Source organism: Stenella coeruleoalba (genome assembly GCF_951394435.1).
Source record: "Stenella coeruleoalba genome assembly, chromosome: 11".
Classification (NCBI taxonomy): domain Eukaryota; kingdom Metazoa; phylum Chordata; class Mammalia; order Artiodactyla; family Delphinidae; genus Stenella; species Stenella coeruleoalba.
Genome location: NC_137157.1, coordinates 68163977 through 68187740, shown reverse-complemented (window position 1 = coordinate 68187740; position 23764 = coordinate 68163977). Strand labels below are relative to the sequence as shown.

The 23764-nt window shown below is 38.3% G+C and overlaps 1 protein-coding gene and 1 long non-coding RNA gene across 4 annotated transcripts in view; one reads left to right on the top strand and one right to left on the bottom strand.

Moving 5' to 3' along the window:
• Nucleotides 1-97: 97 nt before the first annotated feature.
• Nucleotides 98-3466, bottom strand: LOC307194000. Of its 2 annotated transcripts, none has more exons than XR_013830476.1 (3): nucleotides 3436-3466; nucleotides 1934-2061; nucleotides 98-217 (listed from the first exon to the last, which is right to left on the bottom strand). It is a non-coding gene; the product is annotated as an uncharacterized lncRNA (long non-coding RNA). The 2 variants fall into 2 exon arrangements; XR_013830477.1 differs by having other exon boundaries at nucleotides 105-197.
• A 178-nt stretch (nucleotides 3467-3644) lies between these two features.
• The window catches only part of IRAK4 (interleukin 1 receptor associated kinase 4), a 30618-nt gene continuing 10498 nt past the window's right edge, over nucleotides 3645-23764 (top strand). For both annotated transcript variants that reach the window (XM_079938388.1, XM_079938387.1), the window contains exons 1-6: nucleotides 3645-3756; nucleotides 10820-10989; nucleotides 13129-13274; nucleotides 14057-14239; nucleotides 14729-14889; nucleotides 16031-16095. In XM_079938388.1, coding sequence (XP_079794514.1) covers nucleotides 10829-10989; nucleotides 13129-13274; nucleotides 14057-14239; nucleotides 14729-14889; nucleotides 16031-16095 — 716 coding nt within the window. In that variant the 5' untranslated portion in view covers nucleotides 3645-3756; nucleotides 10820-10828. The remainder of the gene's footprint in view (nucleotides 3757-10819; nucleotides 10990-13128; nucleotides 13275-14056; nucleotides 14240-14728; nucleotides 14890-16030; nucleotides 16096-23764) is intronic.

The window sequence follows — 23764 nt, the reverse complement described above, 5'->3', positions numbered from 1 at the left end:
GCTTCTCTCTTCAAAGGATAAATTTTGAGGATCTAGGTTTGTTTTTTTGGCCAAATTATTTGGCCCAGGTAGTATTTTATTAACCTTGTGAATAGGTTCATCACTGGCTTTATTAACTAACTGTCCCTGTTCATCAATCTCAATAACAACAAAGTCACTTGGTGAGCTTTTTATGGTGCCATGAAATCCCACGTGATCTGTAATGAAACACAGAGAACTAAACCTGATTCTAAAATCTGTATCCTCTTCCATTCTCAAATAACAATGCCTATAAAAGAAACAGAGAGGTGGTCAACTACCAGAAAGAAAAATTCTGGATAACAAAAAAAGAAATAGGTTTGAAAGATTTATTTAATTCTCCTTCTCCTTCTCCCTTCCAATCCTGAGTCCCCTTAAAAGACATTACTAATCTAATTTATTTCTATATATCATGTGTATTTTGACTCTCTTATACCGAGATATCTGGTGATTTGCACCTTGACTCTTCACCCACTCCAGGCTTCCATCTATTAAAATTCCAGGATTAAAATGGGTTAAGTTTCAAGTTCACTTTTAAAATACCATCTGTAGGCTTACAAAGAAGAGACTAGAACATACGCCTGTTTACAATGATTTGTCTGAACTCCATCCTTGAAAACTAAAATTTCCAGCTAATTCCAGAGAATCTGTAGCTAGATATTTATATATGAAGAGATAGGGATGGAAGAAGGGATGAGGAGAAGACAGGAAGAAATAGTCCAAATTGATAGATAAATGAAGTTCTAAAACCAACTTGCAATGTGATTAGGTTTCTAGGTAGGCTTAAATTAACCCTAGACCTTAAACCTTCTTGAAAGCCAGATACAAACTTTTACAGATACAAACTTTTGCGGCTGACCCAGAGAAAAATTCCAACCATCTCTCTCTGGCATTAGAGAGAAAAAAACCTTTACAAACCTTCTTGAAGCCAACTTCACTCATTCTTCACACAACCCATGGCTACCAGATGGGAGATTCAGGAAAAATAAAATGCTCAGGGGACCAGTACTACTCCGTTCTTTGTGTTAACCACACTCTCCAGGAAATTCATCATCTGGACCTTCACCCCATTTCTACAGTGTATTCTACTAATCTGAACCAATTTAGAAAACCACCTCCACACCATCCTTTCTAATATGTCATGTAGAAATCACAGCAAATTCTCTATATCCTAAATTCCTAGGGAATATATAGGATATATTTATTTTCCCTCATTCCTTTATTTCCTGCACAGTCTCCCCAGTTTCTTGCCCTAATGAAACCTGGCTATTTTCCCCAAGCTGCTTCTTCTGTAGCCCTCTCATGTGAAGGCTATTTTTCCTTTCATACCCACCTTGGGATCTGGAGGTTGTAAATATTTTCTATGTTTGCCACTGCTACTTCCAAACCATTTCTTCCTCCTCTACCTCCCCAAATCCCATTTCCTTTGAAGTTCATGCCATCAGGCTATACTATTTGCTGCCATACTCTCTCTGGTCCCATGACAATTCTTCTTCATTCACTGATGACTTTAATACCAGGCTTAAAATCTACTATCCAGCATGACCTCCATGACCATCCATATGGATCATCCATTTAACATCGCAGTCCCTCAGTTCCTCAATCTCAACCTCACACCACTTCCACTTCATCTCGGTCATAGCTTTGACTTTCTCATCACCAAAAGTTGCATCACCTTTAAGCATCCGGCTCTCTGATTATTCCTGCTGTCCTTTTGTCACCTCTACTTTAGGACTTCCATTCCAGAAATTCTTATACACTGTGAAGGTCTCTAATCTCTGCTTCTATTACTAGTCCACTATAGTCTGCTCTCCACAGAGTAGCCAGAATGATGATTTAAAAGGTAAATTAAATCATATCACAACCCCTTTTTAAACCCTCTAATCACATTTATAATAAAATCCAAATTACTTACCCTGGCTTCCGAAGACTTCTAAGATCCTGGACTCTGTCTATTCTCCAAATTTATCTTGTACCTTTTTCCCATTATCCACTACACTCCAGCTTCACTGGCCTTCTTCAGTTCCTTTGTGCCAACTGTTCCTGTTGATTAAATCAGTACTTCCTCAATAACATCCTCAAAGAGGTCTTCCTTGACCAATAATCCAGAGGAACCAGCAAGCCACTATTTTTCACAAAATCCTATTTAATTTTCTGCATAGCATTTCTGTCTAATAATTTTCTTCACTATTTATTGTATACCTCCCCCAACTAGAATGTTTGCTCCATGAGAACAAGAACCTTGTCAGCCTTATTCACTGATTATCTCACAATTAGAACAGTGTCAAGCACATAATCAATACTGACTGTTGAATAAACGAAACAGCTAGTACAAATAAAGAGCTGTAAGAGTGAAAAGGAAGAAAGAAAAAATCACTTTTGTCTAGAATAATCAGTAAAGGCATACGCAAGAAGTGGCCAAGTCTTCAAAACAGTTCAGGAGGCAGAAATGAGTCAAAGACCTATCATAAGTGATGCACAAACAACATATGCAATGTGTTAGAGAAAACTGAAGAGTCCAGATACAGAGCAGTAGGAGAAAGTGTTTTCTAGTACAGTTCTGGAAAATACAGCTGGATTAGTGCCGAACAAGGTAAGATACTGAACACCTTGTCAGGGACTTAGAATCCACTGAGTGGTCAATGGATGGCCACTGGAGGTGTTTGAATAGGAAAATGACACAATCCAAAAAGATGTTTTAGTAAGATGACTGGTAGCACTGCACAGGATGAATCTGATGAAGAGTTTGAAGAGTTGGAAAGCAATGAGACGTGATCAAAAGCTCAGCTGCTGGATTGGTCTTGGAAAGAAAAATGACCTACTCTTTACCCAGTAAAAGGAAGAAGATATGAAGACATTCTAAGCTAGTGGCATAGGTAGAACAACCTGAGGAGAATACAATGATGAGGGAATTATTACAACCAAGCATCTCAGTAAGAGTGGAACCGTGCTGAAAGGCCGCCAAGGAACCCACGTGGAGTTAAGCACACACGTGCAGTGTTCCCAGGCAACAGATGCGTTGAAGAGCTTGCGGGGCAGAAAGGGGGTAGTCTGGCTGACCCGAAGCTGGGAAAGTGCTGGCTAAGGGCAGAGTCTCGGAGGGTGTTAAAAAAAAGGCCAGTAGCGCCTCCAGTTCCTTCCACTGCCGTTGCTCCGCCTAACTCACTCCTACTTCTGCCACCAACCAGCAGGACTAACGTCCCCTGCTGCGTAGCCTTCAGGCGCATTGAAAAGTACCCCGGATACAGCCAGCAGCTCCACCGGCTTCTTCTCCTCCCCCAGCCCCGCCTACCCCAAGGCGCGATACTAGCTCAGGTCGCCCTCCTCTTGGGGACGAAAGGGCAGGGTCCCAATGCCTATCTTGTCATCGACCCATACACAAGCCCCACTTGGCGCAAGAAACTCAACCCGGCCTACCTTACGTCCAGGTGAAGGCATTCCTCTGAACTACGCTGTGCGCATGACCGGAAGCCTTAAAAATGGCCTCCGACACGGACTATTTAAAGGGCCAGGCTCCCACTTAAAGAAGAGCCTTAAAAGAGGCCCGGAATTTCTCACGGTGTGGAGCCGCCTAGGGGCACAAAGAGGAAGAGGGCGGGACGGGGGTGGGGACGGGGCGGGTCTGGGCGGGGCCTGACGGGTTGAGCCTGCCCCAGCCGTCCCTAGGGCCCGGGTTCCTCGACCGCTGGCTCAGCCCCGCGGCGCCCCGCCCGCCCCCCGCTCCCAGCGCCTGGGCAGGTAAGGGATTCCGGCCGTGCGCGCCACCTTCTCCGCGAGGTGTCCGAGGTCCGCGTCCCGGCCTCGGCCCCTCTGCCCCAGGGTTGTGGAGGGACGGTTCGGAAGGAAAATCGCCTATCTTCAGCCCAAGTGAGAAAAGGTAGAGAGGAAGTAGGTTGCGTGGGCAGCAGTTGCTCCAGGATGAAGACGTGGGTGGGTCCCTGGGGATCAGAAAGTTAGTGGTACCTGTGGAGGACCGTGGGGCGAGAAGAGACGTCACCTGGTGGCTCGGTCAGACCGCGCCTGGAATTTCTCAACTCCCGGGCGGTGTGTTCCGAGAACCCGTTTACGAAATGAAATATCTTTTCCTGAGAACCAGGAAGTAAGACCAGCACCCGGCGGAGAGGCTCGCCGCGTGGAAAGCATTCCGAAGCCCCCCCAAGATTCTCTGTCAGGCTTCCAGGAACTTGGAAAGTGGAGCGGGGTTGTCAGTAACTTATCAGATAGGAAAAGTGTACAGACAGCCTGGAAACAAGAGAGGGAACGAAGGGATGAAAAGCAGACCTCAGAAAGCATTTTAGCCATTTAGAATGGGAACAAATGGCTCTCTTAGTGCCTCAAAAACGTGTCTGCCCAAGGAGCCCTAAGCGGAGAATATTAAGAATTGCCCTTTCCCTTTCTGGGGGTAATCCTTGAAGAGATATGTCAGAAAGTTCAGATTTCCTTAATTCTTCTGTTTGCACACTAAACATTCATTTGAAGTTTGCTTCCGACCTGTCCAAACAGAGCTCCTGAGCTTCCAGGCTAAACTCGCTCCTGCCACAGGCTTCTCCATCTCAGTAAAGGTGCCATCTTCTCACCCTTCACATCAGCACACAGGATCCTGTGTGCTTTACCTCAGAAAATATCCATCATCCTAGGACTTCTACCTTCTTTGCTACCTCTCCGATCCAAACCTCCAGCACCTCCACCTGGATTATTGATGTACTGAACTAATTGGTCTCTTCCTGCTTCTCTGCCCTTACTTTAATATCCTTTATTCTCAGCAGCAGTCGCCGGTGTCCTTTTAAGACATGAGTAGAGAGTGTGTCTCTCCTCTTCTCAAAACCTCCACTGTCTTTTCATCTCCCTCAGAAGATAAAGTCAATCCAAAGGCTATGAGGGCCCGAGGAGACCTGGCCCCATTACCTCTCTCATCTATTCTACTTTCCTGCCCCCTCTTCTCCAGTCTTATTGTCTCCTTGCTGTTTTTCAGTGGACCCACTCCAGACCCTTGCATTTACGATTTCTTTTGCCCAGAAACCTTTCCCACAGATATACCAGTGGCTAGCTTTCTCATTCCTTCAAACCTTTAATCAAACGGCACCTTCTTATTGAGGGCTACTTTGACTACCCTATTTAAAATTAAAACCCTTTCTCAGTTTATTTTTTTCCATTCCACTTGACACCATCTAATGCACTATAAAGCAAATGCTTATTACCTGTCTTTCTCTATTAGAATATAAGCTCCATGAATTCAGTTTTTTTTTTCTTACTTAACTTATGCTTTATCTCCAGGGACCTGGATCAATATCCAGCACAAAATAGAGACTCAGTAAATATTTGATGAATGTATAATATTTTGTCTTTTAAAAAATATATCCAAGATGTTTAAATACTTACCATTGAGATAAATCAATGTTTGAGAATGGTATGTGATGTTTAATTTATGGAATACCAGCACATATCCTATTTAAGAAGGGCAGCCCTATATAATTAATTAGGTCTAGAAGGTATCATGAGCTTTTGTTCTTAATGATGATATTGAGTTGTCCAAAAATATCTAGAATATTTTGCTTAAGAAAGCATGCGTAGATGATGTATTTTAGGAAGGTTATAAGTATTTTAAAAATACTATGCTTGATAAAATAACACTCACCATGAAAAGCTTAGCTATGTTCTCAGACCTATTAGTTCCATTCTTTCAGTTGTCCTTCACTGCTATTCTGAAAATTGAGCTTAAATACAATTCTGCACATTTCTTTTTTTTTTAAATGTGACATAAGAATAACTTCTGCTATACAATAGTCATTGCTACATTTTCTTTGATCACTTATTATTGATAGAATCAGGTGTTTGTTAATTTAAAATCTATACAGCAACTCTTAGGTAAGAGCATCTCTGTTTTTCAGATGAAGAAACCAAAGTCCAGAGAAACTGAGTTATTGACTCTGGTCACAGTTGGCTTGTGGAAGAGCTACATTAGAACCCAGGCCCAGGCAACCTCAAAGTCCATCTTCCATCCACCCCTCTACACTCTCTTCCTCTGATCAGACTGTTAGTAAAGCACAACCTTAAAACTTTATTAATGCATTTCATATGAATTTTTTGAATTTCTATTTTGAACTGTACTTTGTTTGAGAATGTGCATGCAGGTGGGAAGGCACTGGGTTCCACAAGCAGATACTCATTTTAGTATTATTTCTCAATGATCACCTTACCTCGTATTCTTGGCTGAGTTGTCTAGTGTGAAAATATGAATGGATTTTCTTTACCATGAGAATTAATGGTATGAGAAAATAGTCATGAATATATTTATTTATTTGTAAGCAATATATCCTGTTCCACTTCTATTAATCCTAAATGTACTAAAGTAAAATCTTGAATACTTTGAAAGAGGCGACACTTTTTAATTTTTTTCTGCACATATCACTTATTTTCATTACAGAAAATGCAGAAAAGTAAATGAAAACAAAACCACCATAAAAATCACCATCAAGAGATAACCACGGTTAATATTTTGGTGTATGTTCTTCCAAATATGTGTTGGTGGTGATAGATGGATGTATGTTTTAAGTAACATTTTAAATTTTGAAGTTTAGAACTTCCAGACTTTAATACAAGGAGGAGTTGTTAGAAGGCCTTCCTTTTCTGGCATCCCTACGCTATCACCTTTGTTAGAAATCTGGATGCAGGAGAGTTACAGAATTTATCCCTCTTCTTCAGATAGACTGCTCTTATTCTCAGTTCTTTGTATTTTAGCTCTAGCTTTTAGGATTACTAAGCAGTTCTACCTTTACTAGCTTTGTCAATCACATTGTACTTCTTAACAATGGAGAGAAATATAAGTAAATAAGAAAAAGTAGTGTGAATGTAGCAACTGTAAAATCTATAGGCAGATGTGATTTGTTAATTTAAAAAATCAGCCTTCTGGCATTCGGCACAAATATTCTGAGTAGCTGCTGAAGCTGAATTTGGTTGGGTCCCTGCCCAGGAGAGCACACCATCTAGGAGAGAAGGCAGACCAATAAATAATAAAATACGATCATTGTTATAATAGAAGAATAACCAGGTGACAGTTTGGAGCAAAAGAGATGACTGTCAGGAAAAGCCAGTAGTGCCTTTTGTGTTGAGCTCGAAGGAATAGTAGGCATTTACCAGGTGGCCCTCAAGGTGCTTGAGCGATTCTTAACCTAGCCCTGGATGACCTCACCTCCTGCTTCACAGAGAAAATAACATTGTATAGGAATTCTCCCTCTTGCTTCAAATATATCTGTGTCCAAACCTCTGCTTCCCTCCTGTTAGATTCAGAAGAAGAGGTTTTCTTCTATTCAGGGTTGACCCCTTCACCTCTGTTTACTATCCGTTTCATATCTTCAACCAAGTTTTGTCTTAAACCTTAAACCAGCAGTTCCCAGAGGGTGTTTGGGGTCTCTGAGTCTCTTTCAAGAGGTTCATACGGTCGAAATCACGTATGAATAAAAGATTCATTCAGAGTGCCATGGATTTTAATGTGACAAAGTTCATTGATATGGTTTCAGATTCCACACTGCAGCTAACTTTCAGGAAATTGTCACTTATCAAGTTTTAGTATAACGTCAAAGAAAACTACTACTTTGTGAAATGGCTGTTAAAATACTGCTCCCTTTCCAACTGTATGTCTGTGTGAACCTGGACTTTCTTCATATACATTAACCCAAATGATACATTGCCGCAGACTGAATGCAGAAGCAGATATTAGAATCCAGCTGTCTTCTATTAAGCTAAAAATTAAAGAGATTTGCAAAACTATAAAAAAATTTCACTCATATTTTGGGGGGAAATATAGTTTTTATTAAAATATATTATGTATGCTAACATGTAGTACATTTATTATTATTTAAAATGAATTAATGAATAAGTAATTTTTCAATTTCTCAGTGTCAGTTTCTAACATGGTAAATATTGGCAATATAACCAACATAAACAAAAGCTCTTTGGAGTCCACAGCAATTTTTAAGCATGTAAAGGGTACATAGTTTGAGAGCTGCTCCTTTTCTTTCCTCTTTTTTTTCTTTCTTTCATCCTTTCTTCCTTTCTCCTTCCCTTCATAGCCAGGCTTCCTGGAAAATGCATTTCTACCATGTACTCATTGCTCCACTAAAACAGTTAAGTCACCCAAAGGCCTTCTGGTTACCCATCAGTATTTTTTCGACCTCTCTGGGTCTTTTATACCAACCTATGGCTAATTCTAGAAATCTCTGGTATTCTACTGCCCTGGTTCTCTACTTACCTCCATGACGCATCAGTACTTTTAAAAGTTTCTTTTTTTCCTTCGTTCCTTCACATTCTATATACTCCTAATAGACAGGCTTATATTTCTTGTTGTTTCAACCAACTATTCATGTATGAATATATGAGTATTCCTGAACCTGTCTCCTAAGCTCCAGACCATATATTGAGCTACTTAGTGCCAACTCCCCTAGGTGGTGCCAGAGGTAGATATTTCACATTTAACATGACCAGGACTGAACACATTATTTCCTCTATCATCTACATAATTACCCAAGCTGAAAGAGCCAGGAATCAGCTTCTTTGTTTCCCTCAGTCTCCTTTCCCTCTAATATCCTGAAATTACTTTGATTTGGCCTCCTACACCTTTGGAGGTTTTTCTTCCCCATTACCCAACCGTATACTTCTTTCTTCAGGCCTTCATTTCTAGATTATTGCAAAATTTTCAAACTGTTCTCTTTGCCTTAATATACATTCCTTCAGTGTTTCATCCAGAGGAATCCACTTAACCACATAAGATCACATACCACTTTTCCTTAAAATCCTGCATTGGCTCCCCTGTAACTTTTAGTATAAAGTTTAAACCCCTTGTCATAGAATATGAGGCACATGATGACTTGGTCCTGCCTACCTCTCCAATCTCATCTTTTAATGGCATGCGTCCTGTGGTCCAGCCCTAACAAACTACTTGCCTAACCCATGCTCTCCCATGCTATTCCTGCTGCCTGGAATTTCCTTTTGGGTTTATCCCCATTGCTTTTCACTCATCCTTCCAACCTCTCACCCCCCAAATCTGTCTTGGCATACCTCCTTCAGACTGCCTCCCTTGATGCCTCTTCTCTGGGCCCCAGTAACACTCTGCTCACACTTCTTGTAACATTTATTCTCATTGTAATTGTTAGCACCCCCTGCTAGACTGAGAAGCTTGAAAACAAAGACTTTTCTCTTCTTTGTAGCTCCCATCACTTAGCACAAAGCCTGACATATATGTTTATTGAGTTTATGAATGAATGAAAGGACTGGTCTTTCTAGAAAAGAGAATGACATGAACAATGCATTGAGTTAGAGAAACAGGGACATATGGCATGAATTTTGGAGTCAGATATGGTTCAAGACCTAGCTCTTTCACTTACGACCTTTGTGAAATAGAGATGATAAAACGGCCTTAGTCACTGTGAGGATTAAGTGAAATATATAAACCACCTAGCATGGTCCTGGGCAAGAAATTCATTCATTCCTAACCCTTAACAACACCAATATCTACAAAGCGCTAGTAATTAGTTACATATTAGTGAATAAAATGAGCATAGACCCTGAATTCATGGAGCTTGTAGTCTAATGGAGTAGACCATTAGTAAACAACTAAACAAATAAATATATGATTACAAATACATTGTGCAGTGATGAAAGGTAATTAAGTTGAGAGTAGATGGACCTACCTAGCTGTGGTCAAAGAAGGCCAAAGAGAAGAGAATGCTAATACAAGAGGCACAAGACACAGGGAGACTTTTTGCTTCTTACTCTTCTGTAACGTCTGAATTTCATACCACATGAATCTATTCTTTATTCCAAAAATTAATTATATTACACTTTAAAAATAAAGATATGTAGGGGAGCAGGAGAGTAATTGACAGAAGAATATCTAAATCTATTTGTTTTGATTAATTAGAAGGAAAGGTGACCACCTGCTGAGAATGAGGGAGATGGAGATCAAATAAAACCACATGGACAGAGCTAAAGGTGTGAAATAGTCACCAGGGAGGATGAGCAAAGACAAGTGAAAGGACTAACAGCAGTGTTGAAGGCCCGATGGAAAAGGGTCCCCTAAATTTGTACTTATACCAGTCTGCTCAGTTACCTGGTTCTCCACAGCTGTATTCAGCAGTGCTGGTGTACAAGTAAAACTGTGAGATTTATCCCCGGCTACAGCTCTCCAGGGTGGAGTAGCAGAAGAAAAGGGGGACTGAGGAAATAAAAGTTCTGTCTAGAGAGTAGTTAGGTGGTAAACCACAGGGTTTGCCTTAGTAGGGAATGAATTGTCATCAGGCAGATCTGATGGATTCAGAAATCGTGGCTGCACCAAGGAAGAACATGTTATGTAAAAAGTCAGTGGATAGACCATATCTTTTAATGCTGTACAAATTATTTCAAGACACTTGTTTTTACTTCCACCAAAGAGTGTTGTATAAATGTTTAATAGTAAATAAATACGGACTGAGAAAAATATTTTAAATTGAAAACTTTTTTCTTAATAGATTTGATTCCTGAATATGTTTACATAAATTTTTCTGAAAAAGTAAACTTTTTGCTCCCTTGTGTAAATTTCACTTGGAAAATGTTAGTGCCGGAACAAAAATAATCCTGTAATTTTTTTATTGATATTTAGAGATGGAGAAAGATGAAAATAGCAACTACCTGGCTTCGGAGTGTTCGTTTATTATGGTGTAATGAGTTCCCAACATTTAATAAGTTAGAGCAAAGTGTGATGTATAAGCTTACAGATGTCATCGCTAAAGCTACTGTAAGATTTTAATGAGAATTTTCCGTATTTTAGGAATAAAAGATGAACAAACCCATAACAGCATCAACATATGTGCGCTGCCTCAATCTTGGACTAATTAGAAAGCTGTCAGATTTTATTGATCCTCAAGAAGGATGGAAGAAGTTAGCAGTTGCTATTAAAAAACCATCTGGTGATGATAGATACAATCAGTTTCACATAAGGTAACGTAAAATTCTTTTTAAATTCTTACATCACAATCTAGAATGATTAATAGGTACAAATACTGTCTACTGCTGCAGTTCAGAAAATAAACCTCTCTCTAGGGGAGATAATGGTAATAAATCATACACACCCCCTTTTTTTTTTTTGCAATTTTTGCTTCATTCTCCAGTATATCAGCTAGGTCAATATTGTGATATTGCAAATAAGTTTTTGAGGTTAAAATCAAGATTCCAACTTTTACTCTAAATTTCTGTTTGGCAAGCTGAGCCTAGTTCACTCTGCCTCATACCTGTCATTTCCAGAGTGAAGTAACATAAGAATATTTTAAGAATCTGTAGTAAAATTCTGGAGCCTAAAAGTGTGTGAGTCTCTAATTCGCTTTAACAGTATATTTTAGGAATTCTTCAAATGTGACATTTTAAAGTTGCTTGTACATGTACACATCTATGAATAGACTTCTTAGTTCTTAGCCAGGATTTTTCAACACTACTTTCAGATAATTTCCATCTTTCTATTTGTCTCTGCTTGATTAAGGGTAAGATATAAGTACACATGTTATTTTTGCCAGTTATTTCAGCCCAAACCTATGTCAAAATCTGTCTTTGGGAGCAAGGGGAAAAGAAATTTATTTGTGATTTTCAGCATTAACCTGAAAAAAACCTGAAGCCTTAACTCCCATACTAGTCCTTTCAGGAAACGTTTTCTCATATGAAGGATGAGCATCTTAAATTACTTGGAAGAAACTTAAGTTTAAACCTTGAAAACCATTTTTATAGACAATTTGTTGATATTAACTATCTAACACTTTGAGAGCATAGTCGAGGGAGTGGTAGTGAGGAGAAAAGACTCTTCTTTACAGAATAATGGCGGCACATAATTATTGAAAGAATGATAGAACTAAGAAGTTACCAATTTACAACTACCAGTGAGTAATTGATTACGGAGGGCTCGTCAGCGAGTGCTAAAATCACAAGGTGAAAGGCTGTTAGTGAACAAGATACGCACACGATTTCAAAGTATTATCCACAGGTTATTTATGAATTGCAAAGGGGAAAGGTAGTTTTATAGAGAAAAAATCTGAAGTACCGCTCCTTAACCAGGTAATCAAACTGGTGTCGTCAATAATGGTACAAACTGCAATTATGTGCCTCCAGATGTGATGCAGTGCAAAGGACACATTGTCATCTCTGTACTGTTCTTACCAACATGTTTTCACCTGAATTTAATCGTGAGAGAGTAGTCAGACAAATCTAGACTGTGTGAATTCTACAAGGCATCTGACCTACACTCTGTAAAGTGAGCACACAGACACAGAGATGGAGAGGGTGAGAGCACAAACATGGCAAAATGTTATCCATTGGTCATTTGGTGAATCTAGATGAAGAGCAGATGGCTGTTCGTGGTATTATTCTTTCAACTTTTCTGTAGGTTTGAAATTTTTTGAAATAAAAAAATTTCAGGAAAAGCCAAGTTGTTCAAGTTTTTAAATGTTACTTTCAAAACTAGTTATTAAAGAAATTTTGAATGAAAAACTGCTCTGTGTTTTTCCCTCAATTTAACTGAAATATAGTTAAGAACTATATTTCTTAACTATAGAAATAAAACTATTTCTTAACTTGGGATAATTCTCCAAGTTTGTGTATATTCTATTTCTTTAAGCAGGCTGGTTTATTAAAAATCATATGGCTAACAGAGTGAGTATGTCATGTAGGGAAGTAATATAGCTTAGTAGGTTGAGAGTATACCCTTCTGTCAAGTGAGATCTGAATTTGAATCTCAATTTGTATACAGTTTATGGACAGTGTGGCTGTAGGCTGCTTACTTTACCTCTCACGCTTGCTGTTTGGTAAATTAGTATGATATTCATAGTGTTTTCGAGAGTTAAATGGGTCCATGTGTGTGCACCCTGTAGCCCACTGTAAGTACACAGTGTCTGTCGACTTATCATCCTCTTCAGCATCTTTTTTCCTTCTGCCTATCTTTCCTGTTCTCTGTAATCCTTGCTGATTCTCTTGCTGTATTATAGGAAGTGCTCGGGACTAGACGGGGCGGGGGGGTGCTGCTGGGGGGAATAATTCCTATTTACATGTTAACTCTGTTTACATTACTAATCTTGTTTCTCTTTGACTTACTTTAAGGAGATTTGAAGCATTACTTCAAACTGGAAAAAGTCCCACTTGTGAATTACTGTTTGACTGGGGCACCACAAATTGCACAGTTGGTGATCTCGTGGATCTTTTGGTCCAAAATGAGTTTTTTGCCCCTGCAAGTCTTTTGCTACCAGGTAAACTGAGCCTGTCTAGGGTATCAATAATTAGGGTGGAAAGACAAGTAGCAGAAATAGGAACATTTCTTCTGACTCTTACTTTTTTCTCATAGTAGATGAGCCTTACATTTAAGACTCCTTTTCATCCTTTCAACTCTCCCCAACTCTTTAGCAAGCACGCCAGACACTGCAGACTTGCTGCTAAGGAAATGGAGGCTTCAGGATTGAGTCTCATCCCACCATTAAAGTCAGGTGGTTTTGTGCCAGTAAGAAGTTTAGAATGATGAGAAAAAACTCTTGCCTTTTTTCACCCTCAACTTCCACTCTGATGGGACTCTGTGATCGTGAATTCCTTGCATTGTGTTCCAGTGGGCTGGTGTCTAGTTGCCTTCCTCATAAGCTACTTTTTCTCCCTTTGATGCCATGTACACCAGTGGTACTCACCCTACAGAGGGCATAAGAATCCCCTGGAGTTCTTGTTAAACATGTAGCTTCCCAGGCTGTACTCTAGACCTCATTATCAGAATTCTTGAATTAGGTTCAAGATCTAAGTTTTTAAACAACTACTTCAGTCCTTCTGTTGCAGGTGGCTTATGAACCACTTTTTGGAAACACTGCCTTACCCATCCTTATCAAAACTTACAAATTCTTACTAGGTAGCTTCTTGTGTAGTGCTGTGAAAATGTGGGGCTAATGTGTAGAAACTGGAATGATGTTAAGTGAACCAAGTTCCTAATTTACCTTTTTCACAAACACTTTTTCTAATGGAATGACAACTTGTATCTTATTTCATTTGTTAGATGCTGTTCCCAAAACTATTAATACACTGCCTTCTAAAGTTACTGTAACAGTTCAGCAGAAACATATGCCCCTCTATGGCAAAGACAGGACACCTGTGATATCTGATGAGAATACTGAACAAAACTATACGCCACCTGACTCCTCGTGTCCAGAAAATAGAAGTTTAGAAGTTACTGATACACGTAAGTAACATTTGCAGTGCTTTACACTAGTGGGTTTGTTATTAAGACCATCACTGCTTTAAAATCAATCTCTCCTTTTGTTTGTGCACTCTGGTAATAGCTCTTTTGTGGTTGTTTTTTTCCCCTGATTTATTAAGCGCCATCTTCATTGTATTAGTCAGTGTTATAAGTGAGTAGAGGCAATAGGATATATGAACAACCACAGAAGCTATGAAAAAAAAAAGTGAATATTTACATAACTTAAAAGGGTCATTTTATAAAGAAAATAAGTGACTAGAGTTTTAAGTGGAGGACCACCAAACAGAATTCTCAAGGTAAACCTTAAAATTTGTATTTTAAAAATGGTTTTACTCTCTTCCACTGTACCTAATACAAAATTGTAAATATTTGCATATGTATGAAATATCCAAATTGAGAAAATACTGAAGTTATTAAAACCAGTTTCTTTTTTACTGAAGCCCTTTTTTTCTTATTCTATTGACATTATAGGTTTTCACAGTTTTTCATATTATGAATTGAAGGATGTCACAAATAACTTTGATGAACGACCCCTTTCTGTCGGTGGTAACAAGATGGGAGAGGGAGGATTTGGAGTTGTGTATAAAGGCTATGTGAACAACAGGACTGTAGCAGTGAAGAAGCTTGCAGCAGTAAGTTATACTTTCAGGAAGACAAAGAATTAGAGAAGAGTTGCTTCTTAGTGTGTTATATAATAAATTTTAAATTAATCTTTAGGAAATATATGATTTCAGTGTGTATTTTCTTTAAATAAACATCATTCTAAGCTGGCAGTTCTTAACATTTAAAAATTTGTTGAAAGCTACGGACTCTGTCCCTATAAAAAATGTAGTTATACATATAATTAATTACATAATTACATATAATTTGGGGAGATTCACAAAATAGAGAAGCTGAACTCTACACAGTGCTTCATGCATGATCAATATTAAAATGGTAAGATTCTCAAAAAATTTTGTAAAAATAGCTTCCTTGTATTACTTTTCTCATTTAAAAATAAAGTTTAGAAAATATACAATGGGCTTCCCTGGTGGCGCAGTGGTTGAGAGTCCACCTGCCTTTACAGGGGACACGGGTTCATGCCCCGGTCCGGGAAGATCCCACATGCTGCAGAGCGGCTGGGCCTGTGAGCCACAGCCACTGAGCCTGCATGTCCGGAGCCTGTGCTCCGCAGAGGGAGAGGCCACAACAGTGAGAGGCCCGCGTACCGCAAAAAAAAAAAAAGAAAATATACAATAAGAAAACCTTTTCCTAATTCTTACCTATGTCCTTTTTTCCCATTTCTATTAGAGTGTTTACCATTTACTTATTGATTTGTTATATTTTAAATCTATTATTATATTCTAAAAATACCAATACAATACATATTTTTACAATAGTCACCCTTTGTCATATATGTTGCAAATACTTTTGCAGGTCTTGTTTTTCTTTTTGCCTTCAAATTTGCTTATGTTTTCTATTACATTTAATTTTTTTTCCAGAATGTTTATGCAGTGAAGTCTCATATTATTTCATTTTGTTCCCACAATGACTCAGTGAGGTTTATGTAGTTACATGGTTTATAAGGTTTTCCTCCTTCCACTCACCAGCCATGAGACCTTGAGCAAATTGATAATATTTCTAGTTCTCAGTTGTTCTATAAAATGGGGAGAATGATGCCTTACTATTTTAAAGAAAGCAGAATCAGCCAGACGATCTCGTGTGCCCCTTTTAGCTTTAGGAGACTTGGGGTTATTGTATTGTATTATACTGTATATTATTTTATTTTTTCAGATGGTTGACATTAGTACTGAAGAACTGAAACAACAGTTTGATCAAGAAATAAAAGTAATGGCAAAGTAAGTTAATCTGGCAGTGTGGTACTGTGGAAAAAAGCAGGACAAGGAGTAAGGGACCTGTTTCTTACCTAGAGTGTGCCATGAACTAGTGATATTTTCAAATATGTAAATTAAAATAGTTTAGAGAACTTGAAAGAACTTTGACTCTACAATTCTGTGACTGCATATACTCTTTCGTATGTGTGTAGATTAAACAGCAGTCGTTATTCTAAATCATGGGAAAATTACACGGAATTTCAGCTAACTTCCATTATTGTGTTTTCTGCTCCCAAAGTTCACAAGAGATAAATTGTAGATATAATATGTATGTGCATATATGTGTAAATATATATATATATATATATGACAAATAGTCCCTTTGATATAAGTTAACACCATAAGCCAGGGAAGTGTTACATGTAAGAATGTTTAGAAGGCATTGACTCAGTATGTTTGAAAATTGTTGGACATTATCAGGAAGAGAAGGAGAAATAAATTAGGAAATTTATTCAATAATTATAGTGATTGATACTTGAGTGTGTACAATAGACCAGAAACTGCAATGTATTAACAATTGTTATAACACCCCCCACACCCACACACTTTTTTCCACTGAGATTTAGAAACATTAAAAACTTTGCTCAAGGCCACATAAACAATAAATATGTGGATTTCAAATCCGGATCTGTCTGACTCCAGAACTTGAGCTTTTGATATAAAACCTTAATGGGATTTACCAATTTATTCTCATTAGACCCATTGCTATAAATCACCAATTCTAGTTGCTTAACTTCAAGAAAGAAAGAATAGATTGGAATTAATTCATTCACAGTAAAAATAATGCACACTGAAAAAACTAAAAAGCCTTCTGTTCAGGATTTGTTCTTCATACCCCTAACCCCTCCTGAAAGTAACTTGTTCAAAATGGATAATCAGGAAAATATTTTTAAATAATAAAAGTCATCTCTTAAATATATCACTCAGAGATAACCACTGCTAGTATTGTGATGTACTTGCTTCATGATGAGTGTGTAGCGTTTTTCCCATGTCATTACAAATAATTTTAAGACATTTAAAATTATTGTATAACATTCTAGCATATATAAGGATTATATTTTATTTAACATTACCCTTCTAGGTTTGTTTCTAATTTTCAATATAACCTATTAAAGCTCCTTTGAATCTCTTTGTACATAAACCTTTAAATACAAATCTGCTTATTTCATCTGGAGACAGTCCTAGAAGAAGAACTTTTTAAAGACTTTCTAAGTATTTGTCCAAATGGCTTTGTAGATAAGTTATAATTTATACTTCTACCACCAATTTATTACAATTTCAGACTTCACTGCTACCTCACCACCATTAAATATTACTGCTATTTTTTGATAAGTACCAATCTCTGGACCTTGCTAGCAGAATAACCTTGGCCAAGTTTCTTACCTCTCTATTCATTCTTTTCTTTTTAATTTAATTTTATTTATTTTTTTATACAGCAAGTTCTTATTAGTTATCTATTTTATGCATATTAGTGTATATATGTCAATCCGAATCTCCCAATTCATCCCACCACCACTACCCACCCTCCTCCACTTTCCCCTCCTTGGTATCCATACGTTTGTTCTCTACATCTGTATCTCTATTTCTGTCCTGCAAACCGGTTCATCTGTACCATTTTTCTAGGATCCACATATATGCGTTAATATACGATATTTGTTCTTCAATTTCTGACTTACTTCAATCTGTATGACAGTCTCTAGATCCATCTCACATCTCTACATCCACATCTCTTCCTTTTTATGGCTGAGTAATATTCCATTGTATATATGTACCACATCTTCTTTATCCATTCATCTGTCAATGGGCATTTAGGTTGCTTCCATGACCTGGCTATTGTAAATAGTGCTGCAATGAACATTGGGGTGCATGTTTCTTTTTGAATTATGGTTTTCTCTAGGTATATGCCCAGTAGTGGGATTGCTGTGTCATATGATAATTCTATTTTTAGTTTTTTAAGGAACCTCCATACTGTTCTCCATAGTGGCTGTATCAATTTACATTCCCACCAACAGTGCAAGAGGGTTCCCTTTTCTCCACACCCTCTCCAGCATTTGTTGTTTGTAGATTTTCTGATGTTGCCCATTCTAACTGGTGTGAGGTGATACCTCATTGTAGTTTTGATTTGCATTTCTCTAATAATTAGTGATGTTGAGCAGCTTTTCATGTGCTGCTTGGCCATCTGTATGTCTTCTTTGGAGAACTGTCTCTTTCTCCAAAGAGAAATGGGAGAATGTCTTCTGCCCATTTTTGGCTTACGTTGTTTGTTTTTTTAATATTGAGCTGCATGAGCTGTTTATATATTTTGGAGATTAATCCTTTGTCGGTTGATTCATTTGCAAATATTTGCTCCCATTCTGGGGGTTGTCTTTTCGTGTTGTTTGTAGTTTCCTTTGCTTTGCAAAAGCTTTTAAGTTTCATTAGGTCCCATTTGTTTATTTTTGTTTTAATTTCCATTACTCTAGGAGGTGGGTCAAAAAAGATCTTGCTGTGATTTATGTCAGAGTGTTCTTCCTATGTTTTCCTCCAAGAGTTTTATAATGTCCGGTCTTACATTTAGGTCTCGGATCCATTTTGAGTTTATTTTTGTGTATGGTGTTAGGGAGTGTTCTAATTTCATTCTTTTACACGTAGCTGCCCAGTTTTCCCAGCACCACTTATTGAAGAGACTGTCTTTTCTCCATTGTATATTGTTGCCTCCTTTGTCGTAGAGTATGTGACCATAGGTACGTGGGTTTATCTCTGGGCTTTCTATCCTGTATGATTGATCTATATTTCTGTTTTTGTGCCAGTACCATATTGTATTGATTACTGTAGCTTTGTAGTATAGTCTGAAGTCAGGGGGTCTGATTCCCTTTTTTTCCCTCAAGACTGCTTTGGCTATTCAGGGTCCTTTGTGTCTCCATACAAATTTTAAATATTTTGTTCTAGTTATGTAAAAAATGCCACTGGTAATTTGATAGGGATTGTATTGAATCTGTAAATTGCTTTGGGTAGTATACTCATCTTCGCAATATTGATTCTTCCAGTCCAAGAACATGGTATATCTCTCCATCTGTTTGTGTCATCCTTGATTTCTTTCATCAGAGTCTTATAGTTTTCTGCATACAGGTCTTTTGTCTCCCTAGGTAGGTTTATTTCTAGGTATTTTATTCTGTTGCAGTGGTAACTGGGAATGTTTCCTTAATTTCTTTTTCTGATCTTTTGTTGTGAGTGTATAGGAAAGCAAGAGATTACTGTGCATTAATTGTGTATCCTGCAACTTTACCAAATTCATTGATTAGCTCTAGTAGTTTTCTGGTGGCATCTTTAGGATTCTCTATGTATAGTATCATGTCATCTGCAAACAGTGACAGTTTTACTTCTTCTTTTCCAATTTGTATTCCATTTACTTCTTTTTCTTCTCTGATTGCCATGGCTAGGACTTCCAAAACTATGTTGAATAGTAGTGCCGAGAGTAGATGTCCTTGTCTTGTTCCTGATCTTAGAGGAAATGCTTTCAGTTTTTCACCATTGAGAATGATGTTTGCTGTGGGTTTGTCATATACGGCCTTTATTATGTTGTGGTAGGTTCCCTCTATGCACACTTTCTGGAGAGTTTTTATCATAAATGGGTGTTGAATTTTTTCAGAAGCTTTTTCTGCATCTATTGAGAGATCGTATGGTTTTTCTTCTTCAATTAGTTAATATGGTGTATCACATTCATTGATTTGAATATATTGAAGAATCCTTTCATCCCTGGGATAAATCCCACTTGATCATGGTGTATGATCCTTTTAATGTGTTGTTGGATTCTATTTGCTAGTATTTTGTTGAGGATTTTTGCATCTATATTCATCAGTGATATTGGTCTGTAATTTTCTTTTTTTGTAGTATCTTTGTCTGGTTTTGGTATCAGGGTGATGGTGGCCTCATAGAATGAGTTTGGCAGTGTTCCTTCCTCTGAAATTTTTTGGAAGAATTTGAGAAGGATGGGTGTTAGCTCTTCTTTGAATGTTTGATAGCATTCACCTGTGAAGCCATCTGGTCCTGGACTTTTGTTTGTTGGAAGATTTTTAATTACAGTTTTAATTTCATTACTTGTGATTGGTCTGTTCGTATTTTCTGTTTCCTCCTGGTTCAGTCTTGGAAGGTTATACGTTTCTAAGAATTTGTCCATTTCTTCCAGGTTGTCCATTTTATTGGCATAGAGTTGCTTCTAGTAGTCTCTTATGATGCTTTGTATTTAAGCGGTGTTCTTTGCAACTTCTCCTTTTTCATTTCTAATTTTATTGATTTGAGTCCTCTCCCTCTTTTTCTTGATCAGTCTGGCTAAAGGTTTATCCATTTTGTTTATCTTCTCAAAGAATCAGTTTTTAGTTTCATTGATCTTTGCTGTGGTTTTCTTTGTTTCTATTTCATTTATTTCTGCTCTGATCTTTATGATTTCTTTCCTTTTACTAACTTTGGGTTTTGCTTGTTCTTCTTTCTCTAGTTCCTTTAGGTGTAAGGTTAGACTGTTTATTTGAGATTTTTCTTGCTTCTTGAGGTAGGCTTGTATTGCTATAAACTTCTTTCTTAGAACTGCTTTTGCTGCATCCCATAGGTTTTGGATCATCGTGTTTTCCTTGTAATTTGTCTCTAGGTATGTTTTGATTTCCATGTTGATTTCTTCAGTGATCTCTTGGTTATTTAGTAACGTATTGTTTAGCTTCCATATGTTTGTTTTTTACATTTTTTCCCTGTAATTGATTTCTAATCTAATAGCATTGTGGTCAGAAAAGATGCTTGATATCATTTCAATTTTCTTAAATTTACTGAGGCTTGATTTGTGACCCAAGATGTGATCTATTTTGGAGAATATTCCATGTGCACTTGAGAAGAAAGTATATTCTGCTCTTTTTCGATGGAATGTCCTATAAATTTCAAGTAAATCTATCTGTTCTATTGTGTCATTTAAAGCTTGTGTTTCCTTATTAATTTTCTGTCTGGATGATCTGTCCATTGGTGTATGTGAGATGTTAAAGTCCCCCATTATTATTGTGTTACTGTCAGTTTCCTCTTTTATAGCTGTTACAGCTGTATTGAGGTGCTCCTAGGTTGGATGCATATATACTTATAATTGTTATATCTTCTTCTTGGATTGATCCCTTGATCATTATGTAGTGTCCTTCCTTGTCTCTTGTAACATTCTTTATTTTAAAGTCTATTTTATCTGATATGAGTATTGCTACACCAGCTTTCTTTTGATTTCCATTTGCATGGAATATCTTCCTCCATCACTTTCAGTCTGTATGTGTCCCTAGGTCTGAAGAGCGTAGACAGCATATATATGGGTCTTGTTTTTGTATACATTCTTTGAGCCTGTGTCTTTTGGTTGGAGCATTTAATCCATTCACGTTTAAGGTAATTATCGACACGTACGTTCCTATTACCGTTTTCATAACTGTTATGGTTTGTTTTTGTAGGTCCTTTTCTTCTCTTGTGTTTCCCACTTAGAGAAGTTCCTTTAGCATTTTTTGTAGAGCTGGTTTGGTGGTGCTGAATTCTGTTAGCTTTTGCTTGTCTGTAAAGCTTTTGATTTCTCCATTGAATCTGAATGAGATCCTTGCCGGGTGGAGTAATCTTGGTTGTAGATTCTTCCCTTTCATCACTTTAAATATATCATGCTACTCCCTTCTGGCTTGTAGCTAAGAAGTCAGCTGTTAACCTTATGGGAGTTCCCTTGTATGTTATTTGTCATTTTTCCCTTGTTGCTTTGAATAATTTTTCTTTTTCTTTACTTTTTTTCAGTTTGATTACTATATGTCTCGGTGTGTTTCTCCTTGGGTTTATCCTGCCTGGGACTGTCTGTGCTTCCTGGACTTAGGTGGCAATTTCCTTTCCCGTGTTAGGGAAGTTTTCAACTATAATCTCTTCAAATATTTTCTCAGGTCCTTTCTCTCTCTCTTCTCCTTCTGGGTCCCCTATAATGCGAATGTTGTTGCATTTAATATTGTTCCAGAGGTCTCTTAGCTGTCTTCATTTCTTTTCATTCTTTTTTCTTTATTCTGTTCTGCGGCAGTGAATTCCACCATTCTGTCTTCCAGGTCACTTATCCATTCTTCTGCCTCAGTTATTCTGCTATTGATTCCTTCAAGTGTAGTTTTCATTTCAGTTATTGTATTGTTCATCTCTGTTTGTTTGTTCTTTAATTCTTCTAGGTGTTTGTTCTTTAATTTTTCTAGGTGTTTGTTAAACATTTCTTGCATCTTCTCGATCTTTGCCTCCATTCTTTTTCCAAGGTCCTGGATCATCTTCACTATCATTATTCTGAACTTTTTTTCTGGACGGTTGCCTATCTCCACTTCATTTAGTTGTTTTTCTGGGGTTTTATCTTGTTCCTTCATCTGGTACAAAGTCCTCTGCCTTTTGATTTTGTCTGTCTTTCTGTGAATGTGGTTTTCCTTCCACAGGCTGCGAAATTGTAGTTCTTGCTTCTGCTGTCTGCCCTCTGGTGGATGAAGCTATCTAAGAGGCTTGTGCAAGCTTCCTGATGGGAGGGACTGGTGGTGGGCAGAGCTCAGTAAAACTTTAATCCGCTTGTCTGCTGATGTGTGGGGCTGGATTCCCTCCCTGTTGGTTGTTTGGCCTGCAGCGACCCAGCACTAGAGCCTACCCAGCTCTTTGGTGGGGCTAATGGCAGACTCTGGGAGGGCTCACGTCAAGGAGTACTTCCCAGAACTCCTGCTGCCAGTGTCCTTGTCCTCATGGTGAGCCACAGTCACCCCCTGCCTCTGCAGGAGACCCTCCAACACTAGCAGGTAGGTCTTGTTCAGCCTCCTATGGGGTCACTGCTCCTTCCCCCTGGGTTCTGATGCACACACTACTTTTTGTGTGCCCTCCAAGAGTGGAGTCTCTGTTTCCTCCAGTCCTGTTGAAGTCCTGAGTCAAATCCCGCTAGCCTTCAAAGTCTGATTCTCTAGGAATTCCTCCTCCTGTCGCCGGACCCCCAGGTTGGGAAACCTGACATGGGGCTCAGAACCTTCACTCCAGTGGGTGGATCTGTGCTATAAGTGTTCTCCAGTTTGTGAGTCACCCACCCAGCAGTTATGGGATTTGATATTATTGTGATTGCACCCCTCCTACCATCTCATTGCAGCTTCTCCTTTGTCTTTGGACATGGGGTATCTTTTTTGGTGCATTCCAGTGTCTTCCTGTCATTGATTGTTCAGCAGTTAGTTGTGATTCCAGTGGTCTCGCAAGACGAAGTCTATTCATTCTTAACTTAACCAAGTTTCTTAACTGTCTATTCATTAGTTTTCTCATCTGTAAAATGGGATAATTATTTTAATAATGAAATACTTCATTAAGTTATTGTAAGGATTAAATAAAACAAAGTAGGTAAATCACTTACCGCAGTGCCTTGTTAGTATAAATTCAGCAAATGTTATCTACTCTTTTTTTTTTTTTTTTTTTTGCGGTACACGGGGCTCTCACTGTTGTGGCCTCTCCCGTTGCGGAGCACAGGCTCTGGACGTGCAGGCTCAGCAGCCATGGCTCACGGGCCCAGCCGCTCCGCGGCATGTGGGATCCTCCCGGACCGAGGCACGAACCTGTGTCGCCTGCATTGGCAGGCGGACTCTCAACCACTGCGCCACCAGGAAAGCCCTACTCA